This window comes from Osmerus mordax, chromosome 15, assembly GCF_038355195.1.
Source record: "Osmerus mordax isolate fOsmMor3 chromosome 15, fOsmMor3.pri, whole genome shotgun sequence".
Classification (NCBI taxonomy): domain Eukaryota; kingdom Metazoa; phylum Chordata; class Actinopteri; order Osmeriformes; family Osmeridae; genus Osmerus; species Osmerus mordax.
This window is the reverse complement of record NC_090064.1, coordinates 5747466-5767222: the sequence shown is the minus strand read 5'-3', so window position 1 is coordinate 5767222 and position 19757 is coordinate 5747466. Positions and strand designations below refer to the sequence as shown.

Below are 19757 nucleotides of genomic sequence, written 5' to 3'. Positions count from 1 at the left end.
GGTTCAGGCTCAAGTGTTGGCAGAGGTGATCGAAACCGGGCCACCCTGCATTGTCTTAACAGTGCAAGTCCAACGGCATACATTTGTGTCTGAGGCCCCCCCCCCTCCCCTCCCCCACTTAAAGAAAGTCACAAAATCAGGGGGGCAGCTGTTCACGGCTTCGGCAAGTTTTCTCTTTTCACCTCAGGTGAAAACGCAGATAAAATTACGATAAGAAAAAGTGATAATGTGTGGGCTTTGGAAATAAGAAATGAAAATATCAGGGGCTCGTTTGATTTGTATGTCTGCCGGTGACACTTCAGATGAACAAACCGTGCCTTAAATTACCATGTCATAAAAATTTTACCTCGGAAGGTGGGCTTCCCTGCGAAAAAATATGGCCGACAGCTTAATAGAGCTGTAGGAAGGGGAAAAAATGAGTGTTCGCTGGCTATTATATTCTCCCATCTGTGACAAATTCTATTAGTGAGGCAGTGTGTAAAGCCAGCAGCAGAGTGACGTTATGTCTCAAGCAGTAGGAAGCTGGTCATCTTATTCTGCATTATTAACATAATAGATCAATATCCCCGCTTTAACGCCGCAATCTGCAACAGCAAATTGGTCTCATTCTTCTGATCTGAATGAGGTTAGATTCGGCAATGAGCCTTTATATTTGTTCGACCGGGGTCCACAAAAATCCGTAGCTCGCTTGAACCAGGCTGTAGCCGAGATGCCGAAACAAATTTCCTCCCCGCCGACGCCGTTTGGGGATCTGATGCCAGTGTGCTGCCTTCGGGTCACATGACCCAAAGGTTCATAACGAACCATCGTTGTGTTTACCCAATTTTACCCAATACAAAAACATTTTTTTTTTTTTACCTTTGCAATGTGGGGGGTCTGAGACAGCCCAACGGTTAAAAGAAAATGCTTCACTTTGTTTTTGTATGCGGTAAAGTTGTCGCAATACGACGGTGGGTCACAATGACTGATGGGTCAGAATGACCCGAAGATAACACAAGGGCTAAACCTCGCCAGCGTCTGAGGAACCTTCCGGAGAACGATGAGCATCTGTACTCACACATGACCTTTTCATAGAACACAGTACCCAAGTTCCATTTCCTAGTAATTCCGCTGCCGTGTGTGTTTCCTGGCAGCCACAAAGCCACGCGAGGCCCCCCCCCCCGTTACACACACACACACACACGCCATCCCTATCCCTCCACCCCCTCCCGTGTGCTTGGTGAAGGCAGTCACCATGACGATCCCCCAACATGCAGCTCCACTCGGCCCGTCTTAAGAGTGGAAGGGCAAGGGGGGGGGACAGCAGAAACGGTGTATGTCTCAGTATATGGAGCACAGTCCTGTCTCTTGTCAGAGAGAACACAATCCAGATCAATACTGCCATTATCAGCCTGGCCTTGACTTGAATTAGATGTCACAATGCCTCTGGGCCTAAAGATGGTGTGTCTCGGTGTGGCTGTTCTCCTGATATGTACAAGAGTGTGTGTGTGTGTCTGTGTAAATATGTGTGTGTTTAGAGGGGAGGGGGGGGTGAACCGACACATGAAGATGAGGGGCGCATGATGGATGGATGGGGGGGGGTCAACCTCTCACCCTAGCTAAAAGACTACGATAGCCCAAGAAGGGCTGGTATGGATTAGCAGTCACTGTCCTGGATTCTCACTGATGACAGCAGAGAACTTGGAAATGGAATATAATACCACCACACAGAAGGTTTGCGACTGTGGCTATCTATGGGAACAAAAACTAGTGTTTTAGTGTAGAGTAGAATAGTCTGGTCCAGCTGACTGGGGCCTGGGTCTGGCAGAGAGACAGAGGCTGAGAGAGAGAAGGGGAGAGAGAGAGAGAAGCGGAGAGAGAGAAGGGGAGAGAGAGAGCGCACTCACGGAGACTGGAGGGTCATTTCAGCAATTGTGTACTTGTCAGGGGCGGCAACAGAGTAATCTTACGGATAAAACTGGTGGTTGAAATTTTTGGAACGCAAACAGGCGCCCTTTTTTTTCTTCTCCAATTCGGTTGTTTCACCATTGATGGTGTCATCTCTGGGTAATTGAAGGAGCATTAAAAAGGAATTTTCAAGCCTGATTCCCAGGCACCACACGGCTTTCCAGCAACATCCACGTCAACCGTAGCCACACCTTGGACTGGTGGGGAAGACAATACACACACAGGAGGCTAAACAATAACCCTCCCTCCCCCGACTCCGTGACCGGGTGATGGAGAGTGGATACAGACGTGTCCCGTGACGCATTGCCAGACGAGACCAAGTATTGATCCGGTCTGAGGCCCCTTCGCCCTGATACATCATGTCATTTTTTTTTGTGCGGTTGTTGTTTCGAGGCGGATCACCCAACACAAGCGGTCCCATTTACACGGCAGCGAGCCGAAGCACTGTGCCGAGCCAATCAGACGGAGCCGGGCCTGGGATTGGTGCGTGGAGGTGATGGATCGTACGCCGCCCGGGTCCCTCTCTGGAGCCCGCTTAGAACATCGTCTTCATCAGACACACACAGACAGGGGCGTCCATCATCCCATAGCCATGCCGATGAACTCCAATACAAACACCCCTGGACGGGCTCCGGAATGTTCCAGAGAGGGGGAGGGGAGGATGTATCTAGCTGTGGGCTACATGTTGTAGAGCGGACCGCAAAGACGAGGCCCCTCAGCGCATCCGTCCATGATACTTACTCGCTCTGAAGAACTTGAATGGCGGTATGAAACTGCGCTTGGCTGCAGTGCAGTAGGGTGGTTTGTTTGGCCTTTAGCGGGATACGAATCCTGTCAAGCTCGTACCGTTTGCACTTTTGTACGACTAGTACAAATAGTTCTCTAGTTCTGATAGTTCTCTGCTGGTACCTTTCCCGACTTGGGGCAGAGAGGGGGAGCCAAGAGGGGAGAGAGAGAAAAGAGAGACAGTCTGAGGAGAGAGAGGTGAAGGTAGAGCTACAGAAGCGTTTATTTAGCATGCTACAGATGTACACCAAGGTAAAGCAGAGTACACACAGGAAAAAAAGGAGAAAAGAAAAGCAGAAAAGGAGGAAAAAACTGTAGAAAAACCCAAAGTAAAATAACAGGTCAGATCTCTCCGAATTTTTTAGAAAATCATCCTTTAATTGTGCCGCTTCCAAAGTCTACTGAGTCGTACAATTCTCAAGATGTAAAAATTGCAACTAATATTGAAAATATACATTTCCTTTCATTTCCAAACAGACACAGAATCAAATGGTTTTCTATTGATTTGTTGTTGTTTTTTTGCGGAGGTCTGAGTTTGTGGGTTCAGGGGAAAGGGATGTTCTTCATGAAACAGGAGGGAAGCTTCGCCTTAAAACAAACCCTGGAGTGCATCCTAATTGTCCAATCTCGTTGCGTTGGATACAACATTTTACAGTAATTTAGTCAACGGCTGAAGTTTAACATCCTTTTCGATTTCATTATGTAAAAGGAACACTAAAGGCACATAGACTTGGTCCCACCAGGTAATCTTCAGGCCTTGGTCAAATACAATTTGCAAATACTATCAAAATACTTGGGAGCACTTGATTTAGCCTAGCCAGGCGTGTAACTGAAGGAACAGTTTCAAATCATGGGCGGCGCCCTTAGTAATCTCTAGTATTCGATGCGTCTGACCTAGGTATGGCAGTCCCTTATCACAGTCAGTAAATGGTCACGCGATGACATCGGGTCGACTCACTTCCTGTTCGCATCGGAGAACGCATGCAATGCCGTTTTGATCTTCAAACCCCAAGAACTACACGTGCTTAGAAAAACCACTTCAACAATCACGGTTCACTGCGATAGAAAAGCGTGACGGGTAAAAAAAAACACTGATAAATAATAATGAGACGCAAGCCACAGACTACCATTTCTGCTGAGGAGGAAGGGGAGGTGTGTGTGGGGGGGGACGTGGTACTAAAATAGGAGCAAATAGTCCAAATGAGGTTCAACGAATCCATTATCAATCTTCAAAGCACAACAACCAAAAGGAATTTAGCAACAACACACACCAAAAAATGTTTTTTGCACTTTCGGAGACAACCCACTAAAAGGTCTTCCTGGTAGGAACTTGACAAGCCAGCCATGCAAGGGAGGAGAGACTACATGCCTTTAATAAATCAGATCTCACCCGTCACAAATCAAACCCGTGTGCCTCGTACAGCAGAGTGTGGAAAATGAATGTCGCAAAATATTGGGATGTAAAAAAAGTGGTGATATATCAGGTAAGGCACGTGTCTTGTCAACTAATCAGAACGCTAAAAAGAGGCAGGCGCTAGAGTCTGTTCACTCGTTCGCTGGAAACGTAGGGGGAGGAGCGAGGGCACAAGGGGGCGGGGCTATACCAGGGGGAGGGGGGGTTAGGGTGGGGGACTTACAGTATTACTGGGGGGGGGGGGGGTAAATACAACTACAGATTTCAAATCACAACTCCGTTTTGAGTCGAGGTTTCTGGCTCTCTCGAGAAGGAATGACAGGTAAAACATACAAAACGCTAGCCGAAAATAAGAATATCAAAAAGGGGAGGGGGGGGGAGAAAGGTCCAATCCGTCTGTGGTCCCAAGTGTTCAGGCTCCAGAAACAGTCGACAGGTCTGGTTATCTTAGACGTGTGTGTTTGTGTGTGTGTGTGTGTGTGTATGTGAGTGTGTGTGTGGACTCAGATGGTGGACTTGGAGAAGGAGACCCTCAGGTGCTGGTTGCCTCCCATGTTGTAGTTGTGGAGGTCGATCAGGGCCTGGATGGCCTCCTCCACAGCAGACATCTGCAGGAGAGCCATCTTGTGGTCCCTGGGGGGAGGGGGGGGGGGGTAACAGCACGTTACGGGGAGCGCTTCTCTTCTAGCATGTTCTGAGCCACGATAGCTCCTAAGTACTCTTAACATCACTGGTGAGAGGCTTCGGGGTCGAAAAAAGGAGGCTCACGCGGGAGAACTTACTGGAAAAACTTGAAGGCTGTCACAGTGCCGCCGGCGTTGGAGAAGAGCAGCCGGAGGTCCTCTTCCGTCACGTCTTGACTGTGAGGGGGAGACGGCAGGAGAGACCATGAGGAAGGGAGCACTAGCTTCACATTCTAAATCATAGCAGTAATAAGAATAATAAGAATACATTTTTGTATTATTTTGTCCGAATCCACATCGAGTACAGGGGGAGGGGGATTTGAACCTGCGGCCTCTTGATCATGCGTCAAGTGCTCTAACCACAAAAAAATACTCGAAAAGACACCGAAAATATCCACCAATCCGCTCTTTGTAATAACCGGCTGGCCCCTCCATCTTTCTGGTTGGACCTCCCAGAGAACGGGCTTAGAGTCCCCATCCCCCGCCCCCCATCCACAGATCCCACCCCCAGCGCACTCACGGGATGTTGGAGAGGTGGAGCGTGATGGAGGGGGGGAAGATGTTCTGGAAGTTCTTGGAGCCGGGCTTCTTGAAGCGGTGCAGGGGGGAGTTGGTGAAGTCCTTGGTGAGGCCCTGGTCGTCCAGGCCGTCGCGGGGCAGGGCCACCGTCTGGTGCTTGGACAGGGCCACCCGGATCACCTTACCGTACATCTTCTGACCGTTCAGGTGGCTCATGGCTGGGGGGGGGGGAGAGAGGGAGGGAATGGAGAGAGAAAAAAAAAAAAGGAAGAGCAAAGGGAAGGAGTTTAGACCTCTACTAGACACTGCGAAGGGCGGGGCTAACCCTTTTCAAAAAATCGATCCGCAACGTCAGTATCTGGGACAACCGCAGTCACTTTGCACCCGCTGGTTCCCCCCCCCCCCCTTCATCCAACCCAAGAACCTCGACCACGCGGCCCCCCCCCCCCCCCCGAGGCCAGAGACACGCCTGGGCAGATCGGGGAGAGAGCAGAGGAGCCTGTAGATCGGGGACTCTGGGCTCACCTAGCTGGGCCTGGTTGGCGTCGGCCATCTGGATGAGCGCGCTGTCCTTCTTGTTGTACAGGATCTTGACCCGCTGGCAGTCCCCGTACACGCCTGCGACCCCCAGCCCGGCCAGGAGGGGAGGGCGGGAGAGAGAGGGAGCAGAGCAGATAGATAGGCGGTGAGGAGAGAAGAGTTAGCACTGGAGAGTAGGGTAGACTTCAAGGAAGAAAAAAAGACAGCTAGATAGGAGTGAGAGAGTGAGTGAGAGAGAAAGAAAGAAGGGAAAAGAATACACACTGTGTAAAAGGATAGAGGTATTTAATCATAAAAAAAACCCTGCCGCGTGGGCTGGGTGATGCTTTAAGGTTGAGAACATGCACAAACTTAATTCACCATGCATTAGCATCAAGACTGTGGATCGGCTGGCTGAGGCAGTGTAGAGAATACTATTTACACATTTATATACCGACACATCCACTGCTGCTTACTAAATCCTAAAACTTTCGGAACTTTACAATCCTAAAAACTGATCTCTAAAAAGAGAGACAGAGAGAGAGAGAGAGAGAGAGAGAGAGAGAGAGAGAACAACCAGAGAAGAGTAGAGAGAGGGTGTAGAGATGTTGAGGATAACATACCGAAGAGAGTAAAGAGACTTTGGGGCGTGATCATCTTTAGAGGGAGAGAACAGGCAAGCAGCGGAGGACAGGAGGAGGAGGAGAGGTAGGAGAGCCGGAGGTAGAGAGGGGAGATGGACAGATCATCCAGAGCGGAGGAGGAGGAGGAGGGTGGTGGTCAGATGGTTTCCCCGTAGAGTGATGGAGGTGGTCATGGTGGTTAATGTTGGGGAGAGGAGGGGGAGGGGGGATCCAGGCCAGATGGTGGGGTGGGGGTGAGGGCGAGGTGGCATGATGGTTCAGGAGCATAGCATGAGATGGGGGGGGGGGGGAGAGGGGGAGGAAGAGGGACAAAAATAAAAAGACAGGTCAGTACACTGGAGATATGCAGGTGCTTGAGTCAGAAAAATGGCTAGCCCCTCCCCCCCCCCCCCCCCCCCCCCCCCCCCCCCCCCCGCCCCACATTCTTAGTCACAACCGTACAAGCAAAACAAATCAACCCCCCCAAAAAAAAAAAGAAAGGAGGGTGCCAACCATCAATCGCCCCGGACAAGCACCGGGGGTCAGCAGACCTCGGCTCGGCCGCTAACAACCACTCAGAAATCATAACCACGGATTTTTGGGGAACAGGAGTCGCATGGGGGAGAAAACATGCGGTAACGAAGTCGAGGTATAGAATGGTTACTGGGGGGGGGGGTCTGCTAAGGGGGAGGGGTGGGGATGTGAGACGGGAAGAGAAGCGGAGGCCTGTTACAGTAGCTGAGGCTGAGGCATGCTGGAGAGCGGGATGATGTTCGACCCCCATCCCCCGCCTCGGAATAAGAGGCTGCCACGTTGCGCATGGTGTTCATAGAGAGAGAGACAGAGTGATTAGAAAACAAGAGTACATAGTTTAGTCCCCATTCGAGAGACAGAGAGAGAGAGACAGACAGACAGAGACAGACAGACAGGAGAGAGAGAGAGACAGACAGACAGACAGGAGAGAGAAAACAAGCAGTAAGTGTGTTTCAGAGAGGCGATGGGAAGATTTGGGAAATCAGACGCGGGTCAGGGAGATCAGGCAGCCGGTCTCACATGAGCTTTCCTGTGAGACCGGATAAGAGAGCAGAGCTCAGAACACCAGTGTGTGTTAACAGCCTGGGCTCCTTATGACAGAGAGCACAGTGGAGAGTTAAGAGAGGGAAGAGGAGAGGGGGGGAGAGAGCAGGGAGAGGGGAGAGAGAGAGAGAGGGGTGCAGATTAGCTGGCACACGGCAGGCAGGAGCTGGCGAGGTGAGAGTTAACAGATCGAGACGGGGGAGAGAGAGAGAGACAGACAAAGACCCCCCTTTCTGGCTTCAGGAAGAGTCGGGACAGAGCACCGTCTTTCGACGCCAACGACACGTGTGTGTGTGTGTGTGTGTGAGCGATACGCAGGGTTTTTGTGCGAGAGGCTTCTCTCCTTTTGAGGTCACGTTGTGGAGCTCCTTCCAGTCCACATATAGATAAGGGCCTTACTTGTTCAGACTGACAGGAGTCGGTGAGGAGAAACTATGCAGGAAAAGTCACGATATTGTCAGGCATAATCTTTCAAGGATACAAACTTGCCGATCGCATGCTGTGGCCTTGTAAGGAAACATTCCACGGAAACTATATTTGTACTCGTCTTCAGTGTATACAAGGCCGCTCGTGATCCGCGTGCTGCCTTCGTCTGACCGCTCGGTCTTGAAATGGTTACAGCCCCTTTTTAATTGCCGTGCATCTTTCCGGCCACCGACATCATCCCATCAGTGAGTGTACGCATAGCGGATGTTCAGTCTCTGTGTGTGTGTGTGACTGACCTCCTCGTTCAGGTTGCTGGCCAACAAGACTCCGCTGGAGCCGGAGTGTCCAGACAGGGCCACTCGGCCGGCGGCCGCGGCGGCGGCGGCGGCAGCGTTCAGGGGGCTGAGGGCACCTAAGAACACGACACAGGTGGTCTGCCAACGCACGCACGCGCATAGATCGACAAGCTTTTCACGCAAGTCTTCCACACACTAGACTTTTGGGGGTGGGGGTGGGGGAAGGAGGAAGGATGGGAGGGCGTGGGGCAGGGGAGAAGGAAGTAGGGGAGGGTGTGTGGGAGGGTAGGAGGGGATACGAGGGGAGGGGGTAGGAGGGGAGGGGATACGAGGGGAGGGGGTAGGAGGGGGTAGGAGGGGAGGGGATACGAGGGGAGGGGGTAGGAGGGGAGGGGGTAGGTGGGGAGGGGGTAGGGTAGGAGGGGAGGGGGTAGCAGGGGAGGGGGTAGGAGGGGAGGGGGTAGGTGGGGAGGGGGTAGGGTAGGAGGGGAGGGGGTAGCAGGGGAGGGGGTAGGAGGGGAGGGAGTAGGGTGTGTGTGTGGGAAGGGAAGGGGAGGAAAAAAAAGGAGTGCTGGTTTCTACCTGGGATCTTACCGAGCAGGGAGTTGGAGTCCTTGGTGAAGGCTGAGGGGTCCATGGCGGGCTGGCCGTCCCCGGCAGGCAGGTCTGGTCTTGTGTAGTCCCGGGACTTGTCGTTGTTGTACTTGACATTCAGGTTGACCAGCTTGGAGAAGTCGATGCGCAGGGTGCAGCAGGAGTTGTAGATGTTCTGGCCGTCCAGAGCCTGGGGGGGGGGGGGGGGGAGGCGAATGGAGATGGGGGGGTGGTTCAATCCCCGTTTGTTTCGTTTAGTTTGTTGTTAAGACCTCAAAAAGGGGGCAGACTTATAGAGGTGGGAGTCCAACATGACCTTGTCTTCTGGAGAGAGAGTGGGGGGGGGGGGGAGAGAGAAAAAGAAAGCTTGTACTGACCAGCTTTGCCTGCTGTGCGTTAACAGGCTCGCTGAACTGCAGCAGGGCCTGGAACTGGTTGTTCTTGGTGAACGTGATGATCTTCATCACCGTGCCAAACTTGGAGAAGATCTGAGCGAGAGAGAGACGTTCAAAAACGACTGCGGAGCCAAACCCCTCGCTTGGATCTGTAGAGGTAGTTCTAACAGCAGGAACTAGCACAGGTGGTCAGGGAGGGTGGTGTTGGGGTGGTCAGGGTGGTGGTGGGGTGGTCAGGGTGGTGGTGGGGTGGCCAGTATGGTGAGGTTGTGGCAAGGGTGGTGTTGCTGGGTCAGGGAGGGTGGTGCTGGATCAGGGAGGGTGGTGCTGGGTCAGGGAGGGTGGGGTGGTCAGGGTGGTGAGGGTGGTGGTACTGGGTCAGGGAGGGTGGGGTGGTCAGGGTGGTGGTACTGGGTCAGGGAGGGTGGGGTGGTCAGGGTGGTGGTGGTGTGGTCAGGGTGGTGGTGGTGTGGTCAGGGTGGTGTACCTGCTGCAGCACGTCCAGGGTGACGGGGTAGAACATGTTGTCGATGATGATCCTGAGGACGGGGCTGGAGGCTGCCGTCAGGGCACTCTCGCTCAGGGCGGAGCCTGAGGTGGGAGTGCCGCCTGATTGGACGGCCGACACCGCCTGCAGCACTGCCTGGGTCCTCTGGAAAGCGGGGGGGGGGGGGGGGGGGGGGGGCACAGGCCGGGAAGGATCAGAAGAAAAACGGAAAGGGACGGAGGGAGAGGGGAAGAGAGGCTGTGAGGAGAGGGGGACCACTGGATCCGTCATCTTAGCAGACGTCAAACGGAAATCGTGCACATGGCGCCGTGTGAGAGGCGGCCTGAGGGCGTACCTGGTTCCCCGCGTCCGTCTTCAGCTCCGTGTGTTTGGAGTACTGGATGAACACGGGCACGTTGCGCACGTTGGGGGTCACGGTCAGGTAGTAGTTGACCATGGTCATGGCCGCCTCCTCCGTCTCCATCTCCAGGAAGGCCTGGACGCAGGTGGAGCGGGGGGGGGGTGTTAGCTAGGTTAGCAGCTGGTGGTGCCATCAGGTAGGACACGCACTGTTGAGACTGTCTGTCTGTCTGTCTGTCTGTCTACCACCACCACCACCCCCCCCACCCCCCCCTCCACCCCCCGGCGTGAATGAGGCCACATGGGACGAACGAATGGCAGCCCAAGACTTAAGAGCCCCCTACCCTCCACCATCCATTAGTCACCCCCCCTCCCCCAGCCCCTACTCCTCCTCCCCTAGCCCACCCCCCCCCTCCCCACCCCTCCCACTTGCCTGGTTCTTGCCCTTCAGCGTGAGGATGTTGGTGACCTTCCCGAAGGGCAGCCCCAGGGCGATGACCTCCGTCTCGGACGCCTCGTTGGGCAGCTTGCGGATGTGGAGGACGCGCGAGGGCGGGGCCTCCTCCACTCGCGGCTTCTTGCTGTCGCTGCCGTTGGACGTCCCGTCTGGGGAACGGAGAGAGGGGTCGCGACCGATCAGAGAGCGTTCCCCCGTCCGTGCGTGATGGCGGGAGAGGGCGAGCCACGTGCGCGAATGTATGACGTCCTGAAGCTAAGGAGACACGACCACTGCAATACGACGGCTCTCGCGGCCTCATGCGCTCTCTCTCTTTGAGATGTTAACGTGGCGCAGCTCTAAAGGGGAGATATTAACATTCGAGGCACACGGCAGTGCTATTCCACTCATGCTCGACCATGTGTGTGTCCACCTACAGAGGAGCAGGAGGTTATTGTGTAACTAAATACCTCCTACGAAGCCTGGATCCACTCCTTCGACAAAGAGCTTTTGCTTTCAAACGTTGCGTCGGGTCTTTGATTTCTCTTTAATGCAGTCGGATGCTGATCACATAAATGGCTTAATGCTAATTCCTCATTCAGACGTCTGGAGAAGGGTGGACGGGGGGGTGAGAGAGAGACAGACAGAGAAAGAGAGAGACGGAGAAACAGAGGGACCGAAATATAGCGAGATGGAGAGAGAGGGGGAAGGAGAGAGACAGAGAGGAATGGGGGACAAGGGTAGTCCAAAACTCACCACTGATACTGCTCATGCCAGAGTTGGGACTGTTGTAGAGGCTGCTTGACAACAGCTCATCCGAGCCCCTCTAGAGAAAGGGGGAGAGAGGAAACCGGAGTGAGATAAAAGCAGGCATGCTGTCCAATAAAGACACCTTCCATTAACCGTCAGCGCCCTCAAAGAAAACAATGAAATACAGCTCTCTCAGGACGGTTAGGAGGAAACAGGGAGATGGGGGGGGGGAGACATAAAACACAGACTGAGACCAGAGTCACCGCCTCGCCTCTCTGCCTTCTTCTCGTGTGGGTTTAATCTGGCGGAGCCTAAGATGTCAGGACAAGTCATTTCATCTGGAGCTCCCAGGGTTCCCTGAGGGCCAGTGTCTGGGGTGTGTGTGTGTGTGTGTGTGTGTGTGTGTGACGTGCTCCCGGCCCTGCTAAAACTGACTGATGGCGGTGCGAGGGGCAGACTGGGAGCCATTACAGGCACAGCTATCTAATAGGCCTTCCTCTGTTCTCTGTGTCTGTGAGTGAATTTGAACGAATTGTTCTTTATCGCTAACATTCTTTATGGTTACGATAAATTAGATGCCAGGGACCCCGGTAGGGTGAGAGACCACAAATAAATTGTTGGTAATAAAGTTGTCTTTGACTTAAATGTGACAAAGCCACACCACATCTGAGTGTGAGAGAAATGTTTTTCCCAAAGCATACTTTTTTTGTGTGTAATATATAGGCTAGTGTTTATTTCATCAATATTTCATGTAAACACAGTTGCCAAAAGACCAATCTTATCAGAGAAATCTGTTTGTATGACCACTTCCCTGGGAGGAGGCCTTAACTTGGTTCAGGGAAGACGGAAATGCTGTTGTTACTTACAAATTAGGTTAGGAGACTGAGGCAAAAATGCATTTCTACCCGAACAACATTTTCCTCTTAACCAGCCTGGACACGGACTGTTACCATTCAATTACAGGCATTCTAATGTCATGAAAAGCTGGGAATACAGTGAACTTGACTCCACGGTGCAATCTGATTGTTTGGGGTATGATTCTAGCATAGCCTCCTGCAAACTAAATAAAGTCAAGATGAGGGATGGGCCTGGGTAATATCCGGCTCAACTGAATGCAAGTCACTGACCAAGTACGAAATAGGAAGGTAACACTGTATGAGCTACACAAACCAAGATTTTTTCCAAGACAGTTGTGGGGGTACATTGAAGCCCTTATGTATGAAGTGATGCTCGTCAGTGTGCAGGGAACTGACTTGAACTTTCCAAGCCTTTTCCCAATTTCCCAATCCCCTTCCCTACAAAAGGCCTTTTGTTCCTTGCCAGGTCATTATTGTGTACAAGAATATTAACTTAATATGTCTGATAAAATGAATAAAATAAACAAAACTGTGAAATTAGACGGAGTGTACAAGGTTGAAAGAAAGGTTGGATGAGAACTGACTATGTCCAGATAATGTAAAGGGACTGTGTGCACAAGAGGGTTAATAATCCATTTTGAAAAGTAAGAATACAAGGGCAGTCTTGTTTTTAAGTTGATTTGGACTTACCTTCACACCAACTGCAACATCACTGATGGCAGGAAAGGAGAGATAAAAATTAAAATTACTATACTGTTTATGTAATACAATAGCAGAATGCAATCAATACTGTGATATGTACTATAGCTGGCTGATAATTTTTTTATGTGGGGGACGGACATGCTAGACGGAAAATAGTTCGTAGTCACGTGTTCGGTGGCAAACCGAACAATGCTTGATCTTGAAATACCAATGTTGTTTTGATCTTGTGTAACCAATTTAGAAAACTTGGATCTCCAAAATCAATAACTGAGTACGCATAATATGGTCACCAGGACACACCCTCCCGGCGTGGACAGATAATACATTTGATGGAGTGGCAACGTTTTCATCTTCTCACATAATCACGTACCAGCTCTTCAAGCTTTAACACTAGGCCAAGTCTTTACTGCGCAACAAAATACGATGTCCATAATACTGATAAGGAGACATTCTGTACGAAACTTGAGTCTATTCTTACTTGTCTAACTTAATTGATAACTTCGTAGGTGGTGTACATAAAGCTAGCACGCTAGATGTTTTCGTTGTGTGGTTCGCTAACTAGCTAGCAGAATAGCTATAGAGCTAGCTAGCGGTGGCTAGGTTTAGCGCGCTCACGGGATTTGTGCACGTCCATTTGCTGACCAACTTGCTGGTAGCACTAGCCCAGATACAACAAACAATATCAAGTAGTATCATATATAAAGTTACAATTGGTTATAAAACGTGTTTGATTGTCTTTAATTGCAACAACTACACAGAGACGAAGCACGGTTCAACTTGATAACGTTAGATACCCAAGCAAGATTCTACTAGCTACCGTTCCGTAATGCTAGGCTAAGAGTGCTGTATTCGCCATTACACGTCTTAAGACTAAGCTAGCAAGCTATCGAGGCTAGCTCTAGCCAATTCCATTGTTAATTTAGGCACGTTTTAATGTGTTATAACCGCCACTAGTCAACTAGATAACCAACCCACACAGCTCGGTATGGGTAGTTGGACAATATGCACGCTAGCTAAAAAATTCAACTAACAAGACAGCTAATGAAAGATGAATATTTCTGTAAGGAGATGGGAATGTTAGTGAGATGGTTGCTAGGGACGCGTGGCCGCGTCGTTTCTTTGAACGGACTCCCAGCAAATAGACGGGCCCGGGAAATGCTAGCACTAGCTTTCGAATATGCTAGCAAGCGTAACGTTGAGATTTTAGTTCCGCGCTTCAATCAACATACGCGATTATATAAACAATAAATAGGTGTCATGGAATCTAAAGGATATTGTGTGTCATACGTACCCGTCCATTTCAGTTTCGTCTCAGTCTTCGGCGCGCTTGTTTTACAAACAATAGCACTCGCAAGGCAGGGATAGAAGATGGAGGTGGTTCAACAGTGCGTTGGCGGAAATACGCGGAAATTGTCGGAGCGCTTGAAGTAAGGATGCCCGTTGGTGTGAATAAGAGATAAAGAGGTAAACGGAGAAGGCTCTAGTTCCCGTGTTTAGCCTAACGTGTTCTACCGGTTGACTTTGCATGTACATTGTGTTATATTGCATAACACTATATATATATATAACATATATTTTCAGATAATCGATTGAATCCTATTTAGTTTTTTGAGATTGTGGAGTTTTGGTCTCGCATGCCAGAGTCCAGAAGCTAATACGGTTGGAAATGTTATAAAAGGCATGGTCTGCCTAAAATAATCCAAGCTGAGTAGCCTAAACTCTCCCAAATCTGTGGACTTCTGTTGATTCAATGTATACAATGGGTATCAACATTTGTAACGTAGGCTATAAGATAGCAGAATGAGGGAGAGTTTATGGTGACATGACAAGCATGATTAAGGGCTGTTTTGCCATACCTTAGGACAGAAAAAAAGACTGTGCATATCATTAGTCTTGACAGACGTATGTATTGCTCTCTGGCTCAGTACAACTTTGCGCCCTGGGTGAAATTAATGCCTAACTGCTTATCTTAAAGGACATGGGATTTAATTAAAAATGACATTTCCCCAAACACTTAGTTGTCCTTCCGAGGGCTGCCATGTTGAAATTAGCTGATGAGAGCCCTCTGAGCAAAAGGGAAATAAGCAAACTGTCAACAGCTCAGCAAATCACCAGCCTTTATCAGACAGCGCTCAGGAAACAGCGTCGGGAGTGACAACCTGCAGACTGCACAGGGAGAAATCATACTCTTATTAGCAAGGGAGGAGGAAGGGGGGGAAGCAAGCCTGTCATATGTGATATAAACGGAACATGGTGTTTGAGGACTGGAGATACAGCCTTGTTCCACGAGGACCACGTGGTTGGTTTAGGCATGTCTTTGGGAGAAGCAGGGTGACAGGCATGCATGCAGCATGTCAGTCAATGACTGGTGATTGGCACTCAACCCTTATCAGCATAGCATTAGATGTCAATGCCCTCACCATACGCATTCTATTGAACAACCAACTTGTCCTATGTAGGCCTATCCCCAGAACACAACTGGACACAGCACAGAGCCTTCTTTCAAATAGCGTGTCAAATCATGTAACTCAAAGGCACCCCTTGTGCATAAACAGGATTTGATCCATTGCCTTAGGCTGCACAGTGAGACTAGGCCGCACACATTCAGACATACCCCATCTTCATAACATGGCTTGTCAGCAGTGAAATCACGCAGTAAGAGATTTTGACAGGCATAGTCCAGAGTGATGTCATAGCAATGTGACTTCCTGGGAAGAGGGCATTCCGATTGGTGGACGCCTCCGGACTGTGTGTGTTACCGGAGGTGTGGGGTGTGTGTCAGATGTCCATCTGTGTCTCCTTGCTTTTCTACTTGCCCCGAAATAAACCACTTGGATTTGAGTGTATGCCGCTAAACAGTCTTTCTAGGACTGTGCTACACATGCAGTACAGTTTGAGGTGTGTTAAGACGACCTCCTAGTCTTTCCACCTCTATTCCAATTTAGGGAAACAAAACTATTACTACTAGTGCAGCCTAAGGCCCATTGGAAATGTTTATTTTATTTGAGTGCTTGCAGTCTCATTTATTACTCTCAACTGAGCAACTGTATCAAATTTAGTCTGATTCTACTTTTACAGTGAGTTATTGCTGATGTGCAAAGAACAGTCAGGTAGACTAATGCAGAAAAGACACATTTAAAATGGAGACATTTAACCAGGAGGGTAATGTCATCTAATGTCGCTTGTGTCACGGTAACCGTCAGGAAGATGAAATGCCACCGTGTCTGAATATGCTAACGTTTATGCAAGGTCAAATAACCCATTTATTAAAAATCATCACATGAGGCCTCGGTGCTAAAGAGACCATATTCACTGTCAGGTTTGCTGTGACCCTGTGTTTTGACATTTTTATCTCTCCCTTTGTCCTTTTAGAGTTTTCACTCCAAATGACACGTTGCGTGTTTCGGGGGATGCTGTGGACGCTCTCCCCGTGACGGCACCTCAAACTAAAAGCATCTCGGCCAAAGGAGGAACACAGAGTCCTGCCTCAGGAAATGGTATGGTGTCTTCTGAAAGGGAGTGACACTGGGGGTTGGTGCACATGCCACTCTCCCTGCGAGCATGTCACTGTCCTTAGAGAGAAAGTCCTATTAACAGTATGTGCCTGTCAGGTGGTGCTAAGGCACCATGAGGAGCTTGTTCCAGTCTCTTTCTTCACCCCCATGTGGCCTGTATTTTTGCTCTAAATGTATAATCTTTGTATTTGGCTCCTTTAGTGCAAATAAATGCTATATGAAACCTGGAAACCCCATGTATTGGCTCCTTCCTTTCATTTTTGATGGTTAGTATTAGGGGCAACATTTTGAAAGAGGATAGAAACTGCGAAATTGACAGTTTTTCTCACTACGGTATGACTGTTGCTCGATAATGATCGAATCAATTTAATTCAACTGCCAATTCAAAGACATTCGTCCTTTTACTTGAACAGCTGGAAGTAGGTTTGTCAAAGCGATGTTATCCAACTTATGCAAATGTATTCAGTGAAGTATCACCAACATTCATGGATCAGGGTTCACAAAATGTGGATTCTGTCTGCACTGGTGACTGTGCCGCATGACAAAGAGAGATGGCTCTGTCCTAGCTGTTGATTGAAACCCAACTGAAACTGGGAACTGTAATTACATGTAAGCTGTTCATATTTTGTATCCCATTTGGACAAGCTGCACATGATGGACAGTGTGATGTATTTAGCTGTAGAATTAGGTCAAGACATTTTTTGAAAGATAAACTGTTCTCATAAATCAAGTTCAAGTCTTTTATTGTCAGATGCACAGAACAACACAGGGTCAGACTGGGCACTGAAATTCTTAGGACAAGACAATGCAAAGCAACCTGGCATAACATAACATATAAGTACAAAGAACACAAATTACATCTATGATAAGATATTGTCGCATTTTAAAAAGAACGACAGCCACAGACAATAATCCGATCTTCCCCCATCTCTGGTCATGGAGAAGAGTTGGCCTAGTCAGTCCCGAACTCCACACATAATGATAAAATAATGCCTCCCGTCTTTCCCTGTTGCTAAAATAGCAGTGCTTTCACTTGTGATTATAAACGTGTATAGATTTTCAATTTTCGACATACATTCCCCTACCCCCTCTGTTCTTCTCCGAGACTCTGATGTTCCACTGTAGCCTGGCGGCTCAAAATCAATGTGTTGATAGCCAAGAAGCAACTTCAATATTCTCCCCCACTCTAGGTGGTCCCTCGATCAGTGAAAAGGTAAGCTAGGCCTATTCGCTGGTGAGCGAGAGATATTGGTGCCCACCTCTGTGGGCCCCACGTCCGTTTTTCTCTTTGGTTGTGCGTGTCAGGTACATATGTAAACTGTATTATTCCTGTGCCTACCTTTTTCATGCAATATACTATCATGCAACATGTCGTTTTCTCCTCCATTAGTTAGATGTGTGTTAATGTTCGTCCTTGTTGGGTTTCTCTGTGGTGGATCTGCCCCCAGCTGCAACCAAGCCTTCACCTTAATAATCTTTTATAGCTCTTACACAGATACGTGATAACAATCCCAGGCCCTATGCATGTCTTCTATCTGTCTTTACATATATCCAATACCTGTGTGCCTCAAGGCTAGCAGGGTTGTTTCCTAACAGGCTTGGGGAGGTTGTTAGGCGGAAACTTGCGATGTAATGAATAGCACCACTATGGGCCGCACAGCAAGGTCATGCAGATCAAATATTCATGCCCCGATGTCACACCAGAGACTGTTAGCTAGGGTTGAAGGACAATCTCACACACACACTCCTCCCTCCACTCATTAGCCATGCAGTCGTCTGAATGGATGAACAGCTGTCCATGAAATTGCCTTGTGTGGGAGGGAAGGACAGCCAAACGAATACAACGCCCTCTATCAGGTCATCTGGGGACTGGGCCTGCAATCCACTGCAAAACATTCTTCCCCTCCGCTCTTCATGTCCTCCCGCAATGCATATTTATTTGTGGGAGCGCACTTGTTTGTAGGCGTGAGTGTGTGTGTGTGTGTGTGCGTGAGAGAGACAGAGAGAGAAGGGTTTCCACACGATTTTTTCGTTCTCTTTTTTATTACGCAGTCTGTTATCTCTGGTACTGGATGCACGCTGCACAGCGTAGTAAAGGGAAAGAATGGAGATGGAATTGGGTCCATTTTTCTAAATTTGATCCAATTTCTGTAATTCTCAAGCCTGCCTTTTAGCGGCCCTCCCCACCCTGGGCCCGTTGAAGGCAGCCCATGCCTGGACACTTACCGAGTAATATAATCATGTTTCCTACCCCCAGTGTGGCCCACACAATATTGGCACAGCTGCAGCATCCAGGATGCCTTATGATTATGAAAATGAGGTGAAACAGAGAGCGGCAAGCTGTCTCTCGCCTCCCGTGGCCAATCACCTCGCTCCACATACACACACACACACCTAAACACACACAGTAGCACACCCCAAACTGCTAAGCGAAACCCCTATCACTGATGAGATTGTCTGTGGTTCAGTATACGAAACAAAAACCTTTCTCCTTCCTGTTGTCTTTTTATTGCCTTTCTAACTCATTAAAAAAAGTGTGCGTTCTAAACCTCTCTCCCAGCACAGACACACAAGTGGTAATGTCCTATTAAGAGACACAAGCCCCAATGAGGAGTTGACATGATCTGGAGGGCTGGCTGTGGAGCCAGCAGACCCCGCACACAGGTGTGCCCCCCCCCCTCACCCCCAGGGGCCCCCCGGCTGTGGAGCCCCAGCAGTGTCAGCCAGGGTGAAAGCTGTGACAGTGACTCCACCATGAGTCTCTGACCTAGATGGCATCTGGAGTTCCAGAAGGCCTCTGTGATCTATGGAGGTAATGTAATGTAACCCACAGACAGTTTGCAGATGGGATGTTGTTGTATCTCTATGGTAGCTCAGAGACAGCAGGGTCACAGCCAGGGAAATTAGACCCTACAGGCACACAGCTAGTATGCATATGTATGTTGATGGTTGGCTAAAGTCGGTGTGTGTGTTTGTGTGTGTGTGCGTGTGTGTGCATATGTGGGTGTGTCATGGTTATAGAAGTAGAACAGACAGACAGAGAGAGAGAGAGAGAGGGACAGAGAGACAGAGAGAGAGACAGAGAGAGACAGAGAGAGAGAGAGAGACCAGGAGAGGACCTATTAGGTATCCAGGAAGGGGAGATAGGGCCAGTGACCTCTCTAAGCCATACTAAACACAGCAATCAGAGCAGATCCAGGGCTAAGATAACTCCTGTGCTGGAGGAGGCAGACAGTTCAGCAGCCTTCTCCCTGCTTAGACTGGGAATCACAGTTTGTAATGGGTATGTATCAACGTCACTTATTTACATATAAAAAAAAAAACGATGAACGGAGAAGACAAATGTGTGTGAAAACGAAATATATAGAAAG

At 49.5% G+C, this 19757-nt stretch overlaps 1 protein-coding gene across 2 annotated transcripts; it reads right to left on the bottom strand.

Moving 5' to 3' along the window:
* Nucleotides 1-2932: 2932 nt before the first annotated feature.
* Nucleotides 2933-14268, bottom strand: LOC136957555 (polypyrimidine tract-binding protein 2-like). Of its 2 annotated transcripts, none has more exons than XM_067251569.1 (14): nucleotides 14163-14268; nucleotides 12860-12881; nucleotides 11319-11388; nucleotides 10560-10732; nucleotides 10122-10262; nucleotides 9767-9931; nucleotides 9262-9372; nucleotides 8873-9074; nucleotides 8291-8406; nucleotides 6492-6525; nucleotides 5875-5967; nucleotides 5351-5567; nucleotides 4930-5007; nucleotides 2933-4780 (listed from the first exon to the last, which is right to left on the bottom strand). In XM_067251569.1, exons 1-14 carry the CDS (start codon nucleotides 14168-14170, stop codon nucleotides 4651-4653), a joined length of 1560 nt encoding a protein of 519 aa, XP_067107670.1. In that variant the 5' UTR covers nucleotides 14171-14268; the 3' UTR covers nucleotides 2933-4650. The 2 variants fall into 2 exon arrangements, with proteins under 2 accessions (XP_067107670.1, XP_067107671.1); XM_067251570.1 differs by having other exon boundaries at nucleotides 4081-4780; nucleotides 8885-9074.
* Nucleotides 14269-19757: the final 5489 nt, after the last annotated feature.